This window comes from Thunnus maccoyii, chromosome 11, assembly GCF_910596095.1.
Source record: "Thunnus maccoyii chromosome 11, fThuMac1.1, whole genome shotgun sequence".
NCBI lineage: Eukaryota > Metazoa > Chordata > Actinopteri > Scombriformes > Scombridae > Thunnus > Thunnus maccoyii.
In genome coordinates this window covers 26,490,990-26,516,462 of record NC_056543.1, presented here as the reverse complement: position 1 = coordinate 26,516,462, position 25,473 = coordinate 26,490,990, and the positions used below count along the sequence as shown (strand labels likewise).

The following is a 25,473-nucleotide window of genomic DNA, read 5'->3' as shown; positions in this document are numbered from 1 at the left end:
CAGGAAACATTGGTCAGATGATGACAATGGGCACTTGGGTGGGAAGTTTCACGCTTTGTAGGAGCACACCACAGTTATCTGAAAGACTAAAAATCCCCAAAATTATTCAGTTCAGACACCTATCAGCAACATGTTAGTGTCAGAGGTGCTCACAAGCTAATGTTAATTATAACGTTCAGAAGACAACTTAAAAGTAGACAAATCATTATTACCTAAATTTAACAGTCTGAAAGCAACTGTTCTATTACAGTGAGTAGCCTCCTTACATTAACACTAATACGTTACATTACATCTAGACATGTTCACTTTGACTTAAATTTGCATTAATCGACTTTTGGCCACTAGGGGGCAGAGGACCTCCACACCAAATTAAAAGACATACATTATAATAATAATTATTATAATACTGTTTTAAAGGGCCACTCCACTGATTACATACATCAAAACCAGTTTACTTGTCATAAAATTACTACTCAGACTCTGAAACCAGTTTTACAGTGTCTACTGTGACACTGGAGGGAACTAATCCTGTAAGAAATGTGAATCAAATATTCATTCACCTTTTAGCTTTGTTTTGGTCTCCACCAACACCTGGGAAATGTATCAGGCTCTTTAGCTGTTAGAGTTTGTCTTTCCTCAGCTTGTATAGGCTTATTACTAACTTTGTCCCAATGTCTGTAATTTAGTGTGGGGCAGGTTGCGTACTTTATGTTTGTCAGAGCTTGTTTGCTGCCTGCTGCTGCTGGACACATGATGGCAGTGGTGAGACTGGACCAAACAGTAAATGTACCTTAAAAACAAAACAGTTTGCTAAAAGAGGCTAAAACTCCCTGTAGAGCTGCAGAGCAGGGGGTAGGTTATCACAACCCCAGTGAACCCTTTAACTGTATAACTAGTAATTTAATAAATTGATTAATGCAGCTTATTTTTTTAATATAAGACCTGTTTCTTGTAGTTTAGTGTTTGGCTCGACAAAAGAAAAGGTTTTGAGCTTCTCTGCCCAGCTCCCCTGCAGAGTCTCGTCAATGCTGTTGCTCAACAACAGAGGCCACAGGGGACTGAACAAAGAAAACCCCACCATGCATGAGGTTTTTCCAGATGTTAGGTGTCCTCTACAGCTCCAGTAATAGGGTTCACTTACAAGAACACATTGTGTGTTGAAATAAGGGCTGTGTTTTCCCAGCAGTTTGGGAAGAGATAGTATAGCATTTCCTGTGCCCTAAAAGCAACCCTTGAGCCAGCCCAGGAAGCCCAAAGCAGAATTTATTTAGGATTTGACTAAAATTACAGTTAAAGATACATATTTTTTCAGTTGACAGTAACAATTAACTTTTCAAATTAGCAATATAAAATTATATTAATACACAATTAACTAGTTAGCAACAACAAAAATAACTGTGAGAAAATAACATCTGGCAGTTATGTTTTCCTTCTTATTGGGCAAAAGGATAACTTTACTTAGAGCCCACAGAAATCATCACCCAACAGTTCCCCACAGCTTTATGCAGCGTCTTTCAGCTCATTGTTTTGGTTTTACAGGCCGCAAATAAACTTTTTAGTAAGCACCTAACTGGTGAACATAGTGGAGCATTTTGTAGCTAATAAGACCATTTTTCTTTTTTCTCAGAGCTAAAAGGAGAGTGAATCATGGACTTAAAAAAACATGACTCCAAACAAATACTAATGTTCATTTGTATCTGCTGAATGTGTAAACCTCAACTGTTTGCTGATACATTCACCACAACAACTTTATCAGGTGTTTACAGCTTGTTGCAGTGCCTGCTAGTAGCCAAAAAAATCAACTAATGTAGGTTAAAGTTCAACAAACAATTAATGAAGTCAAAGAGCTGCCTGGTGGGCACGTGTGAATTTATCAACCTCACAGTGGGCATCCAGTAGTTTATTTTGTGTCAAACCAGACCAGAATAAAATAAATTAAATATAGTCATTAAAGTTAAAAAACCAAACAAAAACACAACTACTGAATTCTGTCCTACAGCGCTTGGTTTACAAGAGCAGAGCCTTGGTAAACAGTGTGATACCTCAGTCTGCAACATGATATCTGCTTTCTCAGAATCGCAGGTTAATGTGAGAGGGCACACATACCACTGCCTGGCGGGTAAAATTGTCCAGAATTGGTTCCAGATATGGGAAGAAATGATCTGTACCCTCTTACTTTTCAGTGCGCCTCTCCCATTCAAACCCACACATGGAAAGTCCGTCTCAGACACAGTAGTGCGACATACTGTATATCACGGTAGCATTTTAATGAGAGATGCATCATCATTTCCATGTGTCCAGCAACTGTAAACTGCTTATGCAGCATCATGTGAGTAGTCTGTAACATGATTAAAAAACAATAAAAGTGCACTAACTTATTTATACCACTGACATCATGTCTGTCATGAGGATTATAAATGTAAAAAACATGTTAAATGTGCACAGAAGAAGAAGGAAAGGCGACATAATGTTGACAGAATTAGCACCACGTGTTTCATGGATTTAACATCAATTTTAAACTAATCTGGCAGGAGTTTTTTCAAATGTGTAACTGGGAAATGTATCTTGTTTAAATAGACAGAATAAAAATAAATCAGTAAAAACTTACTTTAAGGATAAACATGTAGCAAAGATATTGGCATTTTGAGAAAGCGTTGTTATATACTGAAAGAAACATCCTAAAAAATTAATGTAACACCCTTTTACTTACATCATGGAAAACTTTAAGCACAACTAAAGGTAATTAAGTAATAATTCTTTGTGTATGTATGTTTAACTGAATCACATTACTCACTATGTGAATTACATTCCAAAAGCAACTTTTACGACCCTGACAGTTAAAGTTGGATTTATGCTTCTGTGTGAGCTGGATGCTTTTAGCATGGGATTTGATTTATAGTTAAGTGTAGGATTTCACATGTTGATTGTCATGATGGATGTGTTGTACATTATTAGGTTGTTTCATGCTTTAAATATACACCTGAAGACACTCTAACATTTACTTATGTGTACTACATGTACTAATGTAGCAACAATGGGTAATCTTACCAATGACGTTGCTATATCACAAAAATGAGAACAGTAAGTGTAGCGCCGCTGAAAAGGAAAAACTGACTGAGCCTTTTTTTGGCTTGTTTGGTCTTGTTGTCACTACGTACTGTCAGAAACAAGTAGGAGAAGTAGTCCAGTCATACCTCCTGTGGTCTCTTGAGACCAACTATGTAGTAAAATGTAAAAAACTAAAATAAGCATTATATTTTATAACAGAATAATAAGATTCGCGGAAAATATTCAGTTAAACAAAAGTCTCAATCCAGGCCTCTGAATTCAAGACTTCTTTATTACATGAGCATGGGAAGCAGTAAATCAGTGTTTCGAAGAATAAGTGTGTGATCGGTGACCTATGTACCATATTTGTGTGACTTTTGCGCAAGTCCTGTATGACACCAGTTTTACTCCTCAGTCTCACTTCCCCTTCTATAGTAATCACTTCTTAGATTCGGGGTCATCATATGTATCATGTACCTCCAAACAAACTTTTTGGATTCTCCTTTTATAACTGACTAGACACAAATTTTGATTACACAAGATAAAGCACATGATCTGTCTAGACATCTACTCAGGACAAAGTAAGGCAATTATAGTATAAAAAAGTCATGAATCATAAAATTGGTGATTAAATTAATTACTTCAGTTACACAGGTGTTTAATAAGTACAGAAGACTTTATTCTCATATATATCTGTGTGTGTGTGTGTGTGTGTGTGTGTGTGTGTGTGTGTGTGTGTGTGTGTGTGTGTTTTACTTGTTCGCCACTAACTTTGCCATTTGGTGCTGAGCAGGTAGCATATGTATAGGTTAGGTTTATCAGAGCTGTTTTGCTGAAAACAGCTGCCTGCTGTGGCTGGAAACGAGGTTGATGAGAGTGATGAAAAAGCACCAAAACAGTAAAGTTGTGAGCCGTAAAACCAAAATGAGTTGAAAGACATTAAAACACTTCATAGAGCTGTGGGGAACTACAAAATTAGGTGATAATTCTCTGCAGGTGTGCCACTATTACTGACACCTCTCACATTACACATAGTCATTCATAAATAATATCGATTAGTGTAGCTTTAAATAGTTCAGTAATATGGTAGTGTTCTTTGTGCTTGTCTTTTTGATGAGAAGTAAAATTCAGAACAAATGATTTGCAGCCAGAATGATTTATTTCCACACAGAGAGGAGCATGAAACAAGCTTATGAAACAAGTAATAGAGTTTAAAAGTATGAGTATGTTTATTTTTGTTGGTAAAGTCTGAGTGTGCTTCAACTGTTTGAAACTAATCAGTAACAGGAAGTTCTGGAGAAATTTCCCTGAATGTTGGGGTTCCACTGTGGTGAGTAATTACTGTCCTGAAATGAGGTGGCATCCTCTTGGCTTTCCACACATGTCAAACACCTTTCTGGATCAGTGCTTATTCTATTGTTCAGACTCTCTCTCAGGCTGTGTGTAACTATTACTGGGAACAACCTCCACATGCACTTCAAATACAACAGGATCAGATGGAGAGAGGATAGACGGATGGAGGGAGGGACACATGCAGAGGATAATAGAGTCTTTGTTTCTGGGTTGTTCTCTTTTTTTTAACTCTCTGGGCTGTACAAACGGACTTCCATGACTTAACATACCGGCACTGGCATGTGTCAAATGGGGCAGGGAGGGGGGATGTTCTTCTTTCTGGTGGTCTATGACACATACTCACTCACACACACACACACACACACACCCTCCCTCTTCAGTGTTTTGTTAAAGATCCCTGCGTCAAATGAATTGACATCATCAGAGTAAAAAAGAGAAACTACGCTCTTAGAAGTAAGGGTTCCAAAAGGGTTCTTCTTGAACCATTTGCTTTTGAGAAACCCTTTTTGGAAGAAAGGGTTCTTCAAGGGCTCTCTGAAAGACTAAAGGCCTTTACACACAGGCGGCTTTTTTTCATGCGTCAATATGTTTTTTTGAACCGTTGTTTTTGTGAGGAGTATTTTCATACAGAATGCCAATATTACGAGGTGAAAAAGTGATGTGATTTTTTTTCACACAGTGAATAAAAGCATCAACCAATCACAAAACGTAATCTGCAGACAGCTGTTTATCGCGAAGGACCACATGGGGTGTTGAATATCCTGTTGTATGTGTTTTGAACTTATTTACTGTATCTACATTGATTGATCAGCTCCCAGTCTGTCTGTGAGCTCACCGGTTTCACTGCAGATAGGCAGGTATGCTCACTTGCTACAGTGGGCAGAGAAATAAAGCCCATGAATCAATACATTGATGTATCATGTATCATATGCATCATTACCATGTATTTATGAATACAAACACTGTGGAGCCGACATGCAAACTGTTTTGGTTCAGTAAGTGTCTGCTGTCAGTCAGCCTGGTGAAGGCAGTTTGTCTAGTCGCTGTGCTCTCAGTTCCCCAGGAGCTGACAGATGGCTGCTTCTGTGGACAGAGACGCTGAACGTAAGTTGGAGATCATCATCATCCTGTGATGATGATCTTGTCCTTGTTCTCCTCACTCAACAAAAGAAGAGGAGAGCGTTATATCCGTTCAATCTACACTGAGTCTGACCTGAGTTCAGCGTCTCTGTCCACAGAAGCAGCCTTCACCAGGCTGACTGACAGCAGAATGAGCTGTCGCAAATTCTTGTGCAAATTTGGGTTTCTGTGTTTCTGTCACAAATTTGTATCCCTGCTGGTGTGAATAGTTTTGATGCGAATTATTCGCAGGTGATTATTTCACATTTTCATGTTGTTTATTCATTATGCCCCCAGTGTGTAAAGGCCTTAAGGGTTCCAATAAGAACCCTTTCGATCTAAAGAACCCTTTTAGGAAGAAAGAGTTCTTCAAGGATTGTTGAAAGCATGGGTATTAGAAGATCCTCACCCTCAAATATTCAAATGTTTACCTATGTTTCAAATAGTGTTTTTAAATGTAGATGAATCAATTCATTTTACTTGTTACGTGTTCTGTCATAGTCTTTCTTTACCATCATTTCTTGCCATACAATAGTTAATTGCGTACCTGTACTGAACACACACCATATTAATTGGTTAGTCCTTCTAATGTGAGATACACTGTGTATAGGTTTTGTAGGCTGTGGAGAGAGCATTGAGACAAGGGTTGAGTTGAGGGGCATTTGTCTGCTGAAGATCTTTTTTGATATTGTTTTTGTTTTTTTGACAATTTCTAATTCATGATGTACAACACTTAACGAGTGCTTTTATAAAGAGTGGCTAAGGATACAGTGCATATACGGTATATAATGTAGCTACATGATGTGGTCTCTGGTGGGAAGATCATGTCTTGAACCCTCAATCTTCAAAATAGCACTGCTGTGCTTGTACCTACTGAGCCAACATGTTAGTTTTGTTTTGATCATTGTAACTACAACCTCTGCAGGGAGGACCTCATGAACCAAAACAACTGTCCTAATTAAAATGCCCTTTATTTTCTTTTTGGAGAGTGGGCAGTTGACCCTCCTTATCTATTTTTCCTTTATTATGGACAGTGGGAGGGCTGGATGGAGGGCTACAGCGTGGAGGGGTGTTGGAGCCGAGAATTGAACCCCGATCTCCCAGGGGAAAAGCTAGAATTTGGTGTGTGGGTCCTGGGAGCTGGCTGCCCTGCTGGAGTTAATATGTGGGAGGTGAGAGCTGGTTTCCCTACAGATTGCATCACATAGTCTGCCCTTCTCTACAAAACAGGTGTGACATATCGATAGTGATTACTGTTCACACATTGTGTGATCACCTGCGTATGAATTGATACTAGAAGCTGGATTGAAGTGACAGAAGATCAGAAACTTCAGAGAATCAAGGTAAGCTAAATCTAATATCTTATTTCTGCAAGCTTGACTCTAACCAAGGACTTTTATAGTGAAAGGTGGACTTTTTTAAATAAATTAATGTGAAAACTTTGTGGGGTTCCCTCACTTTCACCTGATTGTGTGCCAGTGGAGGCTCTTAGTATAGGAGTTGGAGGACAGGCTTATTCAATCTGTTCCAATGTCACCATTATTATGTGCCCATACTCTGATTGCTCTCATTGGACCATGCATTACTTTGTTGTGTGTAGATGGCTTATTGCTTCATCTGGTGTAGAAAGGGTACCTTGGATTGATGCTACTAACTGTTTTTCTTCTCTTCCCTCTCTGTCTATGTCTCTATGTCACTATTGCTGGAGATTACATGGATTCACCTGCTGAAGACAGCCTGATGAGGCTGGCTTGTGTCTGTCATGTTGCTGATTCCACTGGTCCTATGCTCACTTTTGACCTGTTCCCCCCAGGACCTGCACAGCCTCTCCTGTTCTGGCTTATCCTCAGAGAATCTCCACTCCTTATTTTAAGTTAGTTAGTTAGTTTAAGTTTTTTTCTCATTAAAAATTATTTGAATATTTTCACAATGTCAACATTGTAACATAAATGATGGGTGACCATAATATACAATATATGGGATTCAATATTTTTTGCCTGATCTGTAGAATACAATATGGTTCTTCATAGAACCCTCAGAAGATAAGAAGGTTCTAGGTGAAACCCTTGAAATATGAAAGGGTTCTCAGTAGATCTCCCTATGTAAGTTCTCAATGAAACCCTAAGAAAGTGAAGGTTCTGAATAGAACCCTTAGTGAGGGTTCTGGGTGAAACCATTACACCATAGAAGGGTTCTCTGTGGAATCTCTCAAAGGGCGTTCTGGATGGAACCTTTCACAGACGGTTCTAGGTATAACCTTCTGAAAGAGTTCTCCTATGGAGACAAGACAAAGAACCCTATTTGGTTCTACACAGCACCTTTATTTCTAAGAGTGCAGCTTAAAACAATTTGAGTAGAAGGGTCCTTATTAATCAAACAGTATCTTTCGTTTCACCTATAATAGCCAAGTTTTTTATAATACTCCTTTAAACCTGTTGGTGGAGAATGATTACTAAATAAATATATCATCATGTTTTTCCTTATTTCCATAAAAACAAACCAAAACCAAAAAATAAAATTAAAATGCCCTCAGGTAGAAAAAGAACAGAAGAACATTGTTGGACTAACATTCTCCAAACACATGAAGTTGCCACAAACCAGCTTCGAAAGCAAATGTGGTAAATGTTGCTGTTCATGTTTCATTGACAGATACCACTACCCACCAGCATATTTCTCTTCCAGAGGCTACAGCCACAATTTATCCTGTGATTACCATGAATGTCTCCAAATTTTCATGCCTATCTACCCAACAGTTGTTGAGACATTTCACTCTGAACCAAAAATGTCGGTCAAAGTGTTGGTTAAAGTGTTGACGAGATGAAAAATTGGGATCACCAGTCATTAGGACTCTTTAGGGCTGGTGGTTTGGGGTTCAGAGAAATCTTAGCATCAGAGAAGATATTTTAGACAAGTAATCCTCAAATACAAGTCTTAAACCAAATCTCCACAATGTCAAGGTTCAAGGGTTGATTAAGTGATATGTAAAGATCCCCTCCAGACATGTTTTAAACATATAGAATTACTCTGCTTTGAATAATAATGTGTGTCTCATATGGCTTTACCACAAAAAAGTTTATTTTCCTTGTTAGAAATTCTTGAAGTTACTTCTACTCCTTCTCCCTCATTGAATCTATGAATATGTAAATATTGTTAATATCTAAAGTTTAAAGGTCCACTGTGTAGAATTTAGTGGCATCTAGCAAAACAGACCTGGCAGAAATGGAATATAATATTCATAAGTATGTTTTAAGAATTGTAGTGTTTTTGTCAGCGGGTCCTCTTCCATGGAGCCTGCTATGACAAACACTGACTCTAGAGAGAGCCTTTCGGGTTTTTCACAAATTTCACAGCCATGTAGGTTCTCCTGCATGCTTGGGAGGGGAGGGGTATTCAGTTGGTTGCAATCTGCAACCTAACCACTAGATGCCACTAAATCTCACACACTGGTCCTTTAACAGCTGGCCACAAGATGTCTCCTTCACCATAAAGTGCAGTGTTTGTACACTGGAGGCTTCCACATCACAGTTGTGCAAGTTGCATACTTTAAATTCTAAAAACAAATTAAATAGTATTTCAGGTCCAGTCTGGGACAGTTTAGGTAAGTCACATTACTTACTTACTGCTTTGAGATCAGTATGGCAATAAATAATTTACTATCTGTCTTTGTGTTTATACAACAGCATAAAATTTAGACAACACAAATAAAACAGATGTGACATCAGAGGTAAAAAAACCATAGGTATATAAAACAGACATACCCTCAATTTAAACAAACAAACAAACAAACAAACAAAACAAAGGAAAAAAAACTGCTAAACTAATAAATGATTTATGAACATGATTTAGCAAAATACAAAGAGAATAAATAAAATAAGAAACACAAAACGAAGAGAAAAGTTCACCAACCAGGAGATAATAATCCTGTGACAACCAAGACCCGTATGAAAGAAAACATAATAAAATAAGACATCATAATTTGATCTGATGAAAATTTGTTCTTAAATTCAAAAGATTGCAAGTTCTTGATAATGTGTACAGTGGCACTCCATATCTGTACCCCACGATGTCTGAGTGGACACTCAGGTTAGTGAAGATGATCAGCCTGTCTGGTATCATAAGAAGGGATCTGAGAATCAAATTTGAAGAAGTCACTAAAAGAGCATGTATTGTCCCTGGCAAGACACTCTGGCAAGTAACTAATTAGGTTTAGAAAGCCAAACATGTTTCCTTATCCACATATTTCTGCTCCCACAACAGTACATTGTTTCACAAGACACATCTGTGATCCACTAGATGGCAGCAGAAGACAGGATGCTGGGCAGCAACCAGACTTCTAATGATCATAAGTCAACATTTGAAGTACTCTGTCACTTCATGGGTGCAGACATGGTGTTTTATACTTTTGTTCATTTCCTGTTATTCATCTGTTACTTTGACATCATGTTTTAGTTAAAAGCTACTTCATGGCTCAAGAGTTCAAATAAAGTTATATCATCAAACTAAATGTGACAGGTGCAGGATGGAAGAAACTGCAGATATGGCAGTATTTATTTAAGTGCAACTCTCAGAGCAGGTTGACAATACCAGCATTCAGCAACAAGAGGTCAAAGGTCAAAACATTGTGACTTTCTGACAATGTTGTTTTACACGCTTCACAGAGCTTTTGTGATGCATATGGCTTGAATGTGAGGTCAGCGCTCCACAGTGTTGTGTTCATGGACGCATGTGGACGCCAACAGATAAGACTAGTGACAAGTGAGCTGCAGTCACAAACGCACACACACGCGCACACACACACACACACACACACACACACACACACACACACACACACACACACACACACACACACAGCAGTTCATGTGAAAATCTCCCTGAGTCTTCTCAGGATGCGGACCACATTTTAAACAAAACATTTACATCACAAAAAGAGGTTAATGCGCCAAAGAAAACACAGTTGCAGCTCCCTCCCTGAATTCTCTCTTCATGATGTGGAGTGAAACAGACATCAGCTGCAAAAGTAACACAGTGGATAATTCATCAGTGAAGACTGTCATAAATTAGCTTGATCATATTTCTGACTGAGGCGTTGATATGCTGTCACTTCTGACTCTGTTTCTTATGAGTATTTTATGAATCATGAGGATACTAGAAGTGTTATCAAGAAGAATTTCCTGTTGAGGAATGAAAGATCTGGTAGAGCATGATGAATTACTGTATATGAATACAGTTTAGAGATGCTGGTACTTTGCGTGAATATTTTGAATGTATTAGTCTTTAATTCACCTAAAAGGGCAATTATGTACATTTTAATCCATTAAATGTATCTGCAAGTAGTGCACAATGACCGTGCCATCACAAAGTCCCTCTTTCTTACCCATCACTTCCTGTCATCTCTCAATAAAGCCAATGGCATTACTTTTCATATTCTAAAATCCTAATGAGATCCCGTAAATATAGATGCTCTCATGTATGAATCTTGTATCTACAAAGCTTTTTGAGAACTTTGAGAAACAGCCTTGTTTCAGCTCAGTTACACAATGCATTCAGATTTTATCTTAACAACTTTAAAGATTTTAACAAATCTGTAGAGGTTAATACAAAAGTATGAAATTTCCCTTTTAATTTTAAATGCAGGACTTACACTTGGAGCATTTTACCATTGTGATATTGGTAATTTCACTTAAGTAAAGGACTTGAGTGCCTTTTCCACCACTGTGCACAATCATCACTGACTGTCCCCAAAGATGTCAGCGATGACATCAGTTACTGAATTTTCTCTGCAAACAGCTGAATGAGAGTTGCGAGGTGCATTCACATATTAATACGAGTTCTACCCTCATTTTCATTTCCTTCCAAGCAGAAGAGCTGTCATGCTGAGGAGAACAGAAAGAGGCAACACTCAACACTCTCAAGTACACAGTAAATGGAAAGATACTGTGTTGAGGAAATAAAGCGGAATGATGGAAGAAGGGATTTTCTTTTTTTACGCAGTGAAGAAGTCAAATACAGGAACTGAAAACGTCAGTCAGAAATAGCTTTATCCAGTGGAAAAGCTTTTCTCAGGCGAGTGTGAAGTGTGAGGAGAAAGTATGACCTCAGCGGTCTGTCTTCTATATACAGCATGCACAGGACCAACACACACACACACACAGAAATTATTGTATAAATACACATTCACATTTTCCCTCACTATGAAACTCTCTACAATGTTTAGAAAAACAGTTATGATATCAAAAGAGCTCATCAATTTGAAAAATGTTAGACCTTGAAGGAAGAAATATGTGGGTTTTAAATACTACTACATCTAGTATGACTTTGCACAATCTTTGAATTATAATCATAATTATGTGTTACAAATGCATGTGATTGGATATTACAGTGTAGTAGAGCTATGCAGGACATTCGCCCATTAAATTGTCAATGATCAATTAACAATCATAACTTAACAACACTGTTAAGGCACTTTAGAAAAGTCTCTGAAAAAGCAGCGGAAATGTCAAAGAAAAGCCTGAAAAGAAAAATAATTGCACATAAAATATAAATACATACAGGACATTATTGTCTGTTCTGGTATAAAGTGTCTATGGGAAAAAAAAATTTAAACTAAAGTAACCTTTAAAGATAGTCAATGATAGAGACAAGCATTTACCCTCTTGAAAATCAATCCTCCATCATCTCCTGTGAGCTGTGTGTTGGGCCAGTTCAACAACAGCTAATTAGGTCATTGATCGTGTTAATGAGTGCAAGTGAGTAAACCGGTGATTCATCTTCATCATCTATGTCCGATGTTTTTTGGGTTGTTTTTTTTTGTTTTTTTTTACCTGTGTTGGCCCTTTTTGTGTGCTTGTGATCTTCACCAAACTGTCATGCTGCACCGCTCACAGCCAGATTCAACCTGAGCTCCGTGCTGAAAAAGTGACTTCACTAACATGGAAGTGTGCTGGCAGAAGGCTTTCTCACAATCAGGAAGAGAGAGAGAGAGGGAGAAAAAAAAAAAAAAAAAGCACACTAAACCTGGGGAGTGCAGAGATTTATGAGCTCACCTCAAGCAGGAATAACAGAAGAAACATTGATTTGTTCTGCATCACAGCTGTAGTTTCCTCCTGTCAGAGGTTTATCTTAACTCTCCCAACACAGCTGCAGGCTGTAGAGACACATGTAAGCTACTGGAGGCATCAACCAGAAATTCTTTGTATGAGAGAAAAAAAATAACAGTCTCAGTTGATGTGTTTGATTCGTTTTACAGAAATAGCCCAATGACAACACGCACTGCTGCTGCTGTCTGGTTTTGTTTTCAACTTAAACCTTGTTTTAGAAGAAAAAGGATGCAGAACTTCCTCATCAAACCACATTAACACTTAACCATCACTGGAGTCATTATTTAGTATTTAGAGTTATTTAAAGTAGAATAATAATATTTAAATTTTCTGAATTACTTTTACTGAGAAACCATATTTTAACCTCACTTACAGTATTGTCATTTTACTATTAATTTGATTAGTTTTTAAATGTCTTTGATTCATCTCTTTTTAAATCCTTTATGTTTTCAATGTTCCCATTTCTTGCATCTGTCTTTTTCATGTTTTGTGAAGCACATTGTGGTGTATTCGTTACCTTTTGTATGAAATGTGCTATATAAATAAAGTTTACTGTTATATGATCATTTTCAAACGTGTTTGGAGAGTTGTGAAACTGTATCTCAACCCGTATACATGCTGACTCAGATTTATGAATGTGTACAAGAACCTTTAACTGCGTGCATTTCCTGCACACATTCACAAATGTGTGTTCACGCGTACAGATTGAGATGCAGTTTCACAAATCTTCACACATATTTGCAAATAATATTGCTACAATAATAGATGTACCATGCTTTAAAATGACAAAATACATAATTAAAGGGTTATTTTTTATTAAAAGCTTCAGCATAATCATTATATCGGTGAGGGGTCCAACCAGGGAGGTGTCAATTACAGCATCAGTGGACGCATCAAACCAGCCTTCCTCCCTGTGTGATCACACATCAAACATGTAAGAACATGCTTAGCGGTGCAAGCAGATGTGTAACTGAACTTTGAAGTCTGAATATATATACACACAGACACAGAGTTACGGGTGATGTTTAAAATTAGACCTCAGATTTACACCACTCCTGATGCAGCCCTTATAAATGTGGAACGTACGGCTGAGCCAAACACAACAGACTCACTGGCTTTTGACATAAGCAAATTTATTGTTTTTGCTCTGTGTGCAGTATTACATAAACATGTCGTGGTGCGATCAAATGTTCAGGACTGTACAGGAAGAATGCTGCACTAATGCTTTATGTTGGAGCTGAAGGAGGTGTGGGTGGGTGAGTTTTAGTACAATGTGCCAAGCCGAGTCAAAACTCCACAACTGAGAACATTTTAATTTCATTTGGCACTGTATGTACATACGTACCCGTGGAATATTATTTACATACACTCTTTTCATTCAAACGCACTCGTACACACACACAAACTCCAAGTCCCTGACACTCTCACTGTAAGACCATCACCAAAAAAAAAAAAAAAAAAGGCCACGGAGCACCCTTCTCCCTCACCCCACTGTCAGACTTCCCTGTGACAGTTCAGACTCTGCCTCCTCCTGTGGGAACAGTAACGGTACATTTATGACACTATATGTCACTATTTTCCACCCACTCCTATAACGGGCAGGGTGGACACAACGTCTGACAGACCTTATAATGTAGCAGCAGTCATGTGCCGAATAATATCAACTCCATTATACACTATAAGTACTGCATGTGTTTATATTCCAAATTAATGGTCATCTAATGTACATCCCCATGATTAATGAATTTAACAAATCTACTTTATCACATGAGAATGCTTTAAGGCAGTTACCACATTACTGGCTAGACTATTTCATATTTTCCAGGATGTTGTTAAGAGGCTGGTGATATTTTATGTTTTTCTTATTGTCAACAAATCCCATGAAAAGACCAAAACCAGCAATAAACTGATCCCACTAACAAATATTGTCTGTTTATCCAAAGCCTAACATGTAGTAGCATATTCAATTGTTGTCCAAAAACTAAAGTTTTCATTACTGATTGTTTGGTTTATAAAATCTGAAAATGGTAAAACTGTCAGTGACAATTTGCTAGTGTCAAAGGTGATGTTTGTTTTGCAATAAGAGGCAAAAGCAAGTTGGAACGGGTGAAACCAGACAACGTTTTTATCAATTAATTATCAAAATAGCTGCCGATTCATTTTCTGCTGATCAACTAATCTATTTAATCGTTTCAGCTCTACTGTAAACACTTACTCGTACGCCAAGTATGTATTCATCTGGAGCGGAAACTAATCTCAAACAAATGCACTATTTGCTCCTGTTTGAGTAATGTTTGCTAAAAAGTGGCCAGCTGCTGTAAGGAATTACTTGAAAAACCAAACAATATATTTTTGACTTATGTTCAGTAGAAAAGAAAAGGCTCGGGCCTCAGTAGAGAAGTCATCACCTGCTTCTGAATTGCTGCTTGTATTTCCAATTTGAATGAACAAAATTACAAGTCGGTCTGATTAACAGGATGGAAAATTGATAAAGTATTGAGAGACGGAGTAACACGTTGTTGGCTGGATTAGTTGACATTAAAAAAATACAAATATAATATCCTTTAAAGGGCTCAGAGGCCGGGAGGTTAAATTGGTAAATTGATACCCTGCAATTCAGATTAGGAGAAGGGAGTGCAAGTGGAGCATACGATAACACACACACACACACACACACACACACACACAGACACACACACACACACACAAAATAACAGAAAAGTTAAATCTTTACGAGACTAATATTTTCTGTGCAAAATGAAGGTAGAAAGTCTATTGCTTAGTAAATGTTAGTAGTACCACAACATGATCAGAGCCACCTTCAGAAATATGTGCTTTTTTTAATAATCCTGTGAATTTGAAATGATCTGAGGTGGAGTGAAATTCATTTTATTCAGATGGGAGTTGTGTTGGATGCATAGTTTATACTAAAAAAGGCATTTTTTAGTGTTTATAAAAATATACAAATATAAGCCAATGTCCTGCCTGCTCTGTACACAGAATGAATGGTGGTTTTAAGTGGTTGCAGTTATGGTTTTTTTATGAGTTTGTTTATCTTGTTTAACTGCAGACAAACTCTCTGCTAACTCTACTTTCTCTCTCTAAGACGCAGGGGTTCATGCTTCGTTGCTCCTCTGCAGACTGCCATCAGCGGAAACACGCACACGAAGAAAAAGAAGTCACTTCTCTGTGGAAGGCTTGAACCTCCTCCTTAAAAAGATAAAAAGGCCACAGAATCCTCCCTCGGACACAGTCTAGTTCATTTCGTGTCTGTTATCAGTTGTGTACTGTGCAGAGGGATGAGTGTGTTCAGTCCTCCGTCCACCTCGGCCTCCAGGGATCTGTTCGTTGGACCGGTCCTGCCGCGCCCCGTGCTGAGGGATCAGTGGACCCCTCCGTTGAAGGACTTCCCGTACATGTTGAAATCCGTTTCTACGAAATGTGTAGAGACGGGCTGCTTGTACAGAGGGTTGGAGGCCTGTGTGAGTGTGAGAGATAATGACAGAAAGTTACACCGTGTCACAAGATGATGACAAAAGATATGTTGGAGATCATTTCAAAACAGTGTCACCATCACAGTTTTTCCACCAGAGAGAATTGACAAGTTCATTTTTACATTACAGAGGGTCTTTATACTTTATACTGTAGCAGAGGTGGGACACCTTGCCTGAAACACAGACCACCCTCTGCTAACCCAAAGAGCTGAAGTGATGTTTCACACAGCAAATACCAGGTATACTGTATAATGAGTGTGGCAGTTGAGATAAGATGCTGCAAGATCTGAGTAGTTCACCAGCTCTGCTTAATAATGTCCGGAGGGAAATCCTGTTACATATCTGGATCAAACTATATAATAAACAACCTTATCAAAACATTTTTGTCATGTCTTGATGTTAAAAAGTTTCCAGTTGGGAACCTTTGTTGCATGTCTACACCCCCCGCCCACCCTGCCTCTCTCTCTCTGCCCTCATGTTTCCTGTCTGCTTCTCCATCTCTGTCCTCTATCAAAAACTGTCATCACTCACTGACTCTCATCTCTTGTTTCAGCAGACTTTCGTGACAGACAAGAGAAACTGTATCTCACCATTCACTGAAGAGAGAGGAACTGGTTCAACTCAGTGGTAATGTGACTCATACTGTATTTAACTATGAGCCTCATATTTCTACTTGGCTCTTTTGGTTTGGTGCTAGTAGATAAACTACATCAATTATACCAAAACATTATTCTACTGGTGATTTAGATTATAAAATGGTTGGCAGGGCGACCGTTCTTACCATCTCGTATCGGGCACGTGAGCGTGCGCTCTGGAAGCGTGCAAACTCTCTCCGGTCATGAATGGTGATGACCAGCTTCCAGACAGCCAGCAGCAGCACTCCCACCAGCAGGATGCTGCCCACCACTGCCAGCAACACCATCATGGCATCTGGCCCGCCACCACACTCTGACACAGGAAAACACATATTAGAGACATCGTCGTATTAGACATAAAATGATTTTTTGGCTTTCGATATAATCGGTTTCATATCTGCTTTGAAAATGTGAGAAATTGAGAGAAATTCAGAAGGAGTTTTAAATAAGAGCCTGGCTGGAATTAAGTGGAACGATCCTTTAATGGAGTTTTGTATATGAAGTTGAGTAGTGAGTTAAGTTTGCACTTAATCATCAATTTCAAAACATTTCAGGTTACAAGCCACAGAAATATCTGAATGTCTAAACATTTCACATTTTGACATGATGTGCAAAAATGTAATGTGCAGTGAAGCCAGTTTTAGTCAGACAAGGAAGTCTGAGTCACTTTATTGACGAGCTCACAGTTAGTGACTAGCATGGAAAAAACCTTACGTCAGTCAAAAGAACAAAAACAACTCCTTGTTGATCTATGAACCACAGATCCAATCTGAAGCCACTTGGTTCTTGGCACATGTCGATTTCTGACCCAGAAATCAGTGTGATTAAAAAAAAAGAAAAGGTATAATCATGAAAGAATATCTAATGTGTTGTTTGGAAAAACTGACCTGCCTCTTTAAGAGCTGTGAGGATGGATTGTCCGCTGGCGTGCTCAGAATATGTGAACTTCATCACACAATCGTTGTCTGTCTTATACAGACAAAGCACAGCACCGGGGTCCTCGGTTTCTGGAAGGGAAAAAAGGCGCGAGAGAGAAACAGAGAAACAGACAGAGTTTCAATCAGATAGAAAAAAAGAAAAAAAACTGAATTTTGCTCCAGTAGAACATTATGTTGGTTTGAACCACAATCATCTTAAAATTCTTTCCATTACACAGCTGATGATGACAAAAAGACGTCATGAAGCAAAGAGAGACGGGAACTAATAAAGAAAAAAACCTCTCTCTGAGTACCTTTAAATGTCTTTTCTCTTTATGTTCATTTATGGAAAAGATTATTTTAATAGCACAAAGATTCATTTTGCATTTCTACATTTCAGAGCTTTCTTCTCTCTGTAGTAAACCTGCCTTCCAGCTGTGTGTTGAAAGCTGTAATATCCTAATATAATTACTTCAGATTCAGGAACAAAGAGAGGAATGGGGGGGGGGGGAAGATGAGATAAGGTCAAAGAGGAATCTTATGCTGAGGAGAAAAACAGAAAACACTTGTGAACGGTCCTCGCATACTTTGAATTTCTTTGCTGTGAAATCACATCTTAGTGAAAAAAAGAAAAATGCGTTCCCAAGTGAGACACTGATATTCTGGGTGCCCAAATTTTCGCTCGGTCCTCATCACCCAAAAAGCCCCAAAATCTCAGGAGGGAGGGTGAGGTCAGACTGCCCTGGTCCACCCCTCCCTCCCTCCCTCCCTGTGCTCATCCCCCCCCAATCAGCCCCTCCTCTATTTCATGCACAAAGTATCTGGAATGTACATGTGGACTCCATTAAGGCCAGTCAGATGGCTGGACTAGCAGGGATTGCTATGAAACACGTCAGATCTGGGCCAAGGCCATGCTGGGCCAATATGGAGCGGTCTTATAATAGTCTCTATAACTACACTCATGTTCCTCTATCTCTGCTCTGCAGCGCTGTGCAGCATCACAGTGCCATGAAGGCTATAAATCACTGTGCACTTATTAATACATTCTCAGACATCGACTGGATGCTTTCCACCAAGCTGTGAGGGACGTAAAAAAAACTTAGAAGCATAGAAACACTTATAGTTAACAGAGCAGGACTCAAACTTGAATTCCCTGATTTTAAAACGACACATGAGAGAGGCGACGCTTTGCGGCAGGTACAAGTTTGTTTAGTGGGTGGACTGCGTTTCCTGTAGAGAAGGACAGAAGAGCTCTTTGCAGGATTGTACACTTGAATTAACTGCACTCTTTGAACCAAAATGAGGTGTTTGGTTGGTGGTGCCTGTCGTTGCCCACTGTGTGGAGTGAAGGTGTCTGTGGAGCTGTGAGAGGCCCCGACTGGATTTCGAGTGAGAGAAACTTTCTCCCTCCGGCAGATGAAACTGAGAACAGCCTTTTTGGGCGTCAGACTCTGCACGGTGAAGCTCAGACATTCAAGTGAAGTAACAATAAGCACAACAAATTATTGAGGCGAGGAGGCTAAAATGTAATGAGATTAATTTACTTATTACTTTTAGGTTACTTTCTAGAGGTAATGTTAGTCTGTAATGAAATACAGACGCAATTTATTTAGTAAAAAAAAAAAACTTCTGGCATTTCTGGCATAAGACGTTAAAATATAGTCAAAATTTTAATTAATTTATATAAATACAGTATATATGCTCTGTCATTTTTAAGTTTACTCTATTTTGCTATTTTTCCACTGTCAGTGCCTACATACTAACAACATGATTACAACTCTTCTATAGCATGCAGTCAAGACGGAGCCAATGATTTGGGCAACATAAAAGAAATGTCATCTTGTTTGTGAAGTCTAACACTTGGAGACAGGATGGTGGCTCACGCATGTTGCTGTGGTGTGATCAGAGGTGTGAAATGTCACACGTTGGTTGAATACAACGGACCACTAACTGTGTTTTACCGCAGCGCTGAAACAACAACAATGAAAGGTCTAATAAAATGTGACAGTTGGAGGAGGTATGTAATGTGAAAAAAGGGGGTAACTGTTGCAGATGCCACAGATGTGAATACTTTTCTCTGCCAGCCAGCTGGTGTGTGTGTGTGTGTGTGTGTGTGTGTGTGTGCGTGTGCAGTACTGGTGTTTACTTACTGAGGGTCTCTACAGTGATGATTTCATCCTTGCACAGGCGCTGGCAGGTCTGGTTGTCTGCGAGCCGTCCTGAGTTAAAAAGCCGACACTCGATACATTCTCTGGAGCAGAAGAGAACAAGTTCAGTGGAAAAGTACAACTTATACTCCGATCTTTAAAAACCGACTCCTTTTTTTCTTTATTCAGAAAGCGCCCACAGAGCACAAACCTTCAACAAGTCTGCACAATCCTCTTAATTTGTTATTTTAATGCTGTTTGTTATTTTAGCTCTGGGTACGTCAGTTGTGAAGTATGCCCCACTGTGCTCACTTAAACACTCCAAACGTCTCTGCAGTAAACTTTAAACATCTTCAGAGCGAGTGAACCATTCAGAATATAAAACAAATGAACTGAAGCCAGTGATTTCAATTACTGATGTTTCCGTGTGCATCACTTTGGGTTTCAGCAACATTTTACAAACAGCATCAAGTTGGTTAAAAACAAATTCAACTTTAATGTTTTGTTTATGCTGGAGATGAAACGAGGTCTAACTTCTCTCCAAAGCTTCCTGCCACAACAGATTAACGGTGACACTCCTTTCTCTGCTTGGATATTTAAAGACGCTGTAAAAAAATATAAAACCATCAAGGAAAAGCTTTGATTTACACTGAACAGTGTCTCCCCGAGGCTGTCAGGCTACATGTCCACTGTGCAGCTGTTTTATGCCAGAAAAAAAATATAATAACAAGAACATTGACTTGGACTTGGCATCGACGCACGCTCGACATTAAACGAACAGGGAAAAAAAAAACTGGTCAGGAAATCCCTGCGCAAAAAATGTTAAAATACGCCAGAAAAATTTCTGGATCTTAACAAAAAATTGAAAACATAAATCCAATAGTAGAGGTAACAATTGTTCAAAAAAAAACGCAGATGTGTTCTCCTAGGAAATGTAGAGGCTTGTACAAATCTACAAGTTGCTATCAGTTTATTCATTACGGCTCCTGCTCGGCTTAATTTCAAATAGCTGACGAGGCGGTGATGACCCGTTTCTAATCTCAAGTCTGGTAAAGAGTCAAAAGGTTGTTCCATAAAGTTTGCTACTGCCTTGGAAAACCGGAGCCATGTGTATGTAAGGAGGGCCTGTTGAGAGGACACAGCGGTTATTCTGCCCACACAGAAGACCTTTCTTTTTACAAGACATCTAATAGACATTTAACCGTAACCTCAAAGAGTGCGAGCTGCCACACTGAGCGCTGCGAGTTCAAACGGCGAGGCGGCGGTTTCGTTTCTTAGGTCACAAATGGCATGAGAGTTATCTGAACGACTCTCTTTTGACTTTGTCATCAAAGCTTAGATAAGTTCATAAGTGAGTGAGTTATGTGAGGGTCTTGACTTTAGTCTTGGACTTGATGTGTTTGATGGTTTGACCTTTTCACCTCTCTCACTACCTGACTGCGTCTCATCTCTGATGCAGATTCCTGTGGTCAGATTCCTGCGCCTTGTTCGGATATTTCCCCCCCTCAAGCTCATGCTATTATCCCACCCACCTCCTCCAATAACTGATGTCAGCATCACAAGAAGAAACATAATAATACCTGCTCTTTTTGAACTGTTTTCTCTCTATCTGTGGCGTGCCGTGCTCATTACAGTGCAGTCTGTTCCTACAGTTACCTTTTAGTACCACAGGCGTCAGGGCAGGTGGGGCATTTTTCACAAGTGTCTCCGAAGGCCCCTGGCTCTGTGCACTGGCAGCGGCCGCACATGCAGGTTCCTCTCCCGCTGCACATCTGCCCGTCATCTGAAATGCAGGACGCCGTCTCGGTGGAGCAGTTACAGTTGTCGCCGATGTAACCGGCGTGGCACTTGCACTCCCCACAGTGACACTCTCCATGACCTGGACAAGAGAGGAGCAGAGGAAAAAGTCAGCGCTGGTCATGGAACAAGTGTACTACTCTGATCTGATACACAGTGCTGTGTTGATGGGATAACATACACAAACACTAGAGAACTAGAAACAGATCATGTGATAACACCAGTAGCCAGTAAAAGTTGAGACAAGCTGCCAGGCGTGTGCCGTTAGCTGTCGGCTGTGTGGATCTATTTATTTTTTGCAAAAAAGGAGGGAAAAAACAAACAGTAGAATGCAAACTTTTAAGTGTTTTAAGTTGGAGTCACCACAAATTTGACAAAAATCACTTGGAGAATGTTTATGCAAAGGAAAATGCTACATGCCCAACAGCATGTGTACACCCTAACATTACACACACGTCTCATTCCCAAACCATGGGCATTAATAGGCTGCTAAAAATGCCTCCACTTTTCTGGGAAGGTTTTCCACAAGGTTTTTGGAACCTGGCTGCGAGGATTTGCTCCCATTCAGCCACAAGAACATTAGTAATCTGGTGCTGATGTTGGGCGAAAAGGCCCGGCTCGCAGTCGGCGTTCCAATTCATGGCTGAAGCTTGAGTTGGATGCGGTTGAGGTCAGGGCTCTGCGCGGGCCAGACGAGTTCCTGCACACCAACCTCTCAAAACCCGTTTCTTTATGGACCTTGCTTTGTGAATGGGGGCATTGTCGTGTTGAAACAGGAAAGTGCCGGGTCACGAATTTGTAAGCACGCTATTGTACGCTGTAACATCAACAAAGGGGCCGAGCATGAAAACATCCCAAAACCACAAGTACATTAAAGTATCTGGGCACAGGTGTCCAACATTTTTGGCCTTTATGACAAAGTTCTATGATCAAAAGTGCCGTGAAGAAGAGTTGCCAGTATGGAGATATTTGTATTCAGAAGCATCGTCCTCCTCAGCTGTGATCACCTCAAGTTAATAATCACATCTGTGGTTCTTGACACATTTATCTTGAAATGCTTCTGTTTAATATTCAATATCATAATACTGGACATAAATCTCCAGTGTGTCATAAGGTGGGCACTCTCACAAAGAATCCTGTTTCTTCTTCATGAGAGAACTCTTTGACCTTCCCCTGCAACAGTGAACAACTGGAGCAGCTGGAGAGAGCTTTACAGCAGTGACCTAATCCACATCTACCACCAGCACCGAGCAAGCTGCTCCTTTTGTACCGCACTCAATAACTTGTTATCTGCGCTGGAATAACTCCAACAGGAGGGCCAGCCCTCAGGAGGAAGTTGTGTCCCTCTGAGTCTTGTTGAAACTCTGATTTGTCTCGGCTGTCTATATGACTTCTCTCCCCTACTGCAGGCCACTTTAAGACAAGAGGAACCCTTGATGAGGGGAGGACAGCAGCTGTAATCAGGGAAGCGTTACTAGACAAGCTTATTTCACACTAGTTGTTCCAAGACCCTCCACAAAGAGCACATTCATTAAGCTGTTATCAGAGACGAATAAAGAGTGGACGAACGGGAGACAGGCACACTTTATCGGAGCAGGCTGCAGGCCGGTCACTAACCCTGCATGGTTTGTATTAAAAAGAAATATGCAGGAACAAACTAGAACACTAATGTGTCAGATATACAAGGGCAGCTGCTAAACCTGAGACCCTCCAAAGAAAGCTGGTGAAAACTGTTCTGACAGAATTCCCAACTGGATCTGAGCTGTTGTAAAAAGCAGCATGTGGCTTCATTACAGAGCCTGAGACCCCTCCAGTCCTGTGTGAAAACATTATTGTGGGAACTTTCCTGGACGTATTCCAAGAGGCAGAAAAATCAGTCAGGCCAGTCATCTATGTTATGAATTTGGCAGTGTCTGGCGTAAGGGAAACTATTCTAGGCTTTGTTTTAGAAAAGCATTTCATTGTTTGATACATCATAAACCTATTCCAATAAGCGATTAACGGGGAAATTGTCGTGTTTCCAAAAACTGCCTTTAAATATCCCTTTAAAAGCAGTTAAAATGGAACCACGGTGAGGACAAAGCTGTGATCCAGCTGAGGAGTGAGGACTGTAGAGAGAAAATGGGTCAGAAATCACTCATGTCTGCGTAGGAGTTGCTGCTCCTTGTGTAAACATGAATTAATGACAGTTGGGGATAAGAACGATCAGATTATGCTGCCACTCAACCTCGGAAACGGTGGAGAAGAAAACAGAAACTGCGATTAGACTCAGATCCTCATAGAGGTCACAAAAACTTCTCAAAGTGAACGGGAAGTGTTTTTTTGTAATCATCAACCAAGTGGTCAGAGTTGTGCAACACGCTGTCTGGACACACACGCATAGCAAATTCTTTGTATTGTTTTATTATCAAGTCTCACGTCTTTATTATTCACAGCGAGCTGCAGAACTGTGCATTTTTAAAAGTTGGAAAAACAGAGACCGATCAAATTAATCCTTTTTTATTATCCTTTTTATTTTGTGGTTGAGAGTCTGGAGCACCACTCCCAAGCTTTGGTCAGTGGAGCTGGCATGAGTAGTGGCATGTAGCTGAGTCATGGTATCAACCCTGGGAATGTGTCCTTAAATGACACCACTGTGCCGGCATTTGGAGGACGAGGGGCGGAGGGGCGGGTGGGGGAGGGGGGTTTTTCTTGTGAATTTAAGGACTATAAAAGTAGTGCAGGTGCAGCTGCTTTAATATGGGGTTAATGTTCAGCAAGTCCTGACGAGCTGCTACCTCATCGTCTGTCTACAAACGCTCTCCTCTGCTCGTTGTGTCTGTTTGAGAGATTATGCGTGTCCGTGCATATCGTTTCACAGCTCTTCAAAACTGAGAAGCAGTTGCCTGATGTTCTCCTGTGCAGTTTTCTGCAACTATTAAGCTGCACTAATCAATATTTTTATATTAGCAATGGGCCAACGCTGCGTGTAATGTGACAGGGTGTTGCTCAGAGTGACGAATGGCGAAAGAACTATCATCCAACTCTGTAATTCTCCTGAGCGTTTTAGTGTCTTTAAGCTAATTGTTTTGATTTCCCGGTCTGCAACTTTAAATGTTTTGGTTCTGGTTTTGTTCTCACTGCTCTCATCAATGTCACTTACAGATGCTTAAGGCAGCTGTTTTCATCAAAAAAAGCTTGATAAACACACTGTATGCTACCCGCCAAGCACCGATCGACAGTAAGATAATAAACAGTGGAGAATTTAGCAGCTAAAGAGCCAGATATTTCCCTCAGGAGTTGTTGAAGAGCTGAAAGTAGAGTGAATACTGTCCTTAAATTCATAGGTTGTCAGAAACATGAGTCCGAATGAAGGCCAATGTTTCTCCGTGTCTGCTGGATGTGTAAATAGGCAATCGTTTGCTAAAATGTTGGCGGGAACCTTTATGAGGTGATAATATGTCGCTGATGTATTTACAGTTTTTGGCACTGCCCGCAAGTCGAAAAAAAGCTAAAAAAATGTTAAGTAAGAAACAAACAAATATCATTTTTTCCTGAATTATACTGTATATCAAACACTGTTGTTGTGTAAGAATGAACATTTTATGCATTAATAAGCTAAATAACAAAAACAAATTTCCCTTTGGGATTAATAACGTATCTATCAATCTATCTATCTATCAAAGTATTTCTGCTGCTGTAATCAGTCCATTCATTGGGGATCCAAACGGCCGCAATCCCAGCATCCTCTTACCTGCTTTACCAGTATAAGGGCTGAAATATAGAGATCTCATCACTGTCAAAACTAATGTTCTAAAAAAAGCGTCTTGAGTGTGCTAACTGTCAAATTATAGTCAGATATTGTTTCTTTATCTAAGCACTGA

The 25,473-nt window shown here is 39.6% G+C and overlaps 1 protein-coding gene across 1 annotated transcript in view; it reads right to left on the bottom strand.

The window, feature by feature from the left end:
* Positions 1 to 13,732: 13,732 nt before the first annotated feature.
* Positions 13,733 to 25,473, bottom strand: part of itgb5 (integrin, beta 5) — a 42,098-nt gene continuing 30,357 nt past the window's right edge. Inside the window, exons 12-16 of the mRNA XM_042425800.1 lie at positions 21,470 to 21,692; positions 19,817 to 19,917; positions 17,637 to 17,756; positions 16,896 to 17,062; positions 13,733 to 16,098 (exon numbers count right to left, since the gene is read on the bottom strand). Coding sequence (XP_042281734.1) covers positions 16,003 to 16,098; positions 16,896 to 17,062; positions 17,637 to 17,756; positions 19,817 to 19,917; positions 21,470 to 21,692 — 707 coding nt within the window. The 3' untranslated portion in view covers positions 13,733 to 16,002. The remainder of the gene's footprint in view (positions 16,099 to 16,895; positions 17,063 to 17,636; positions 17,757 to 19,816; positions 19,918 to 21,469; positions 21,693 to 25,473) is intronic.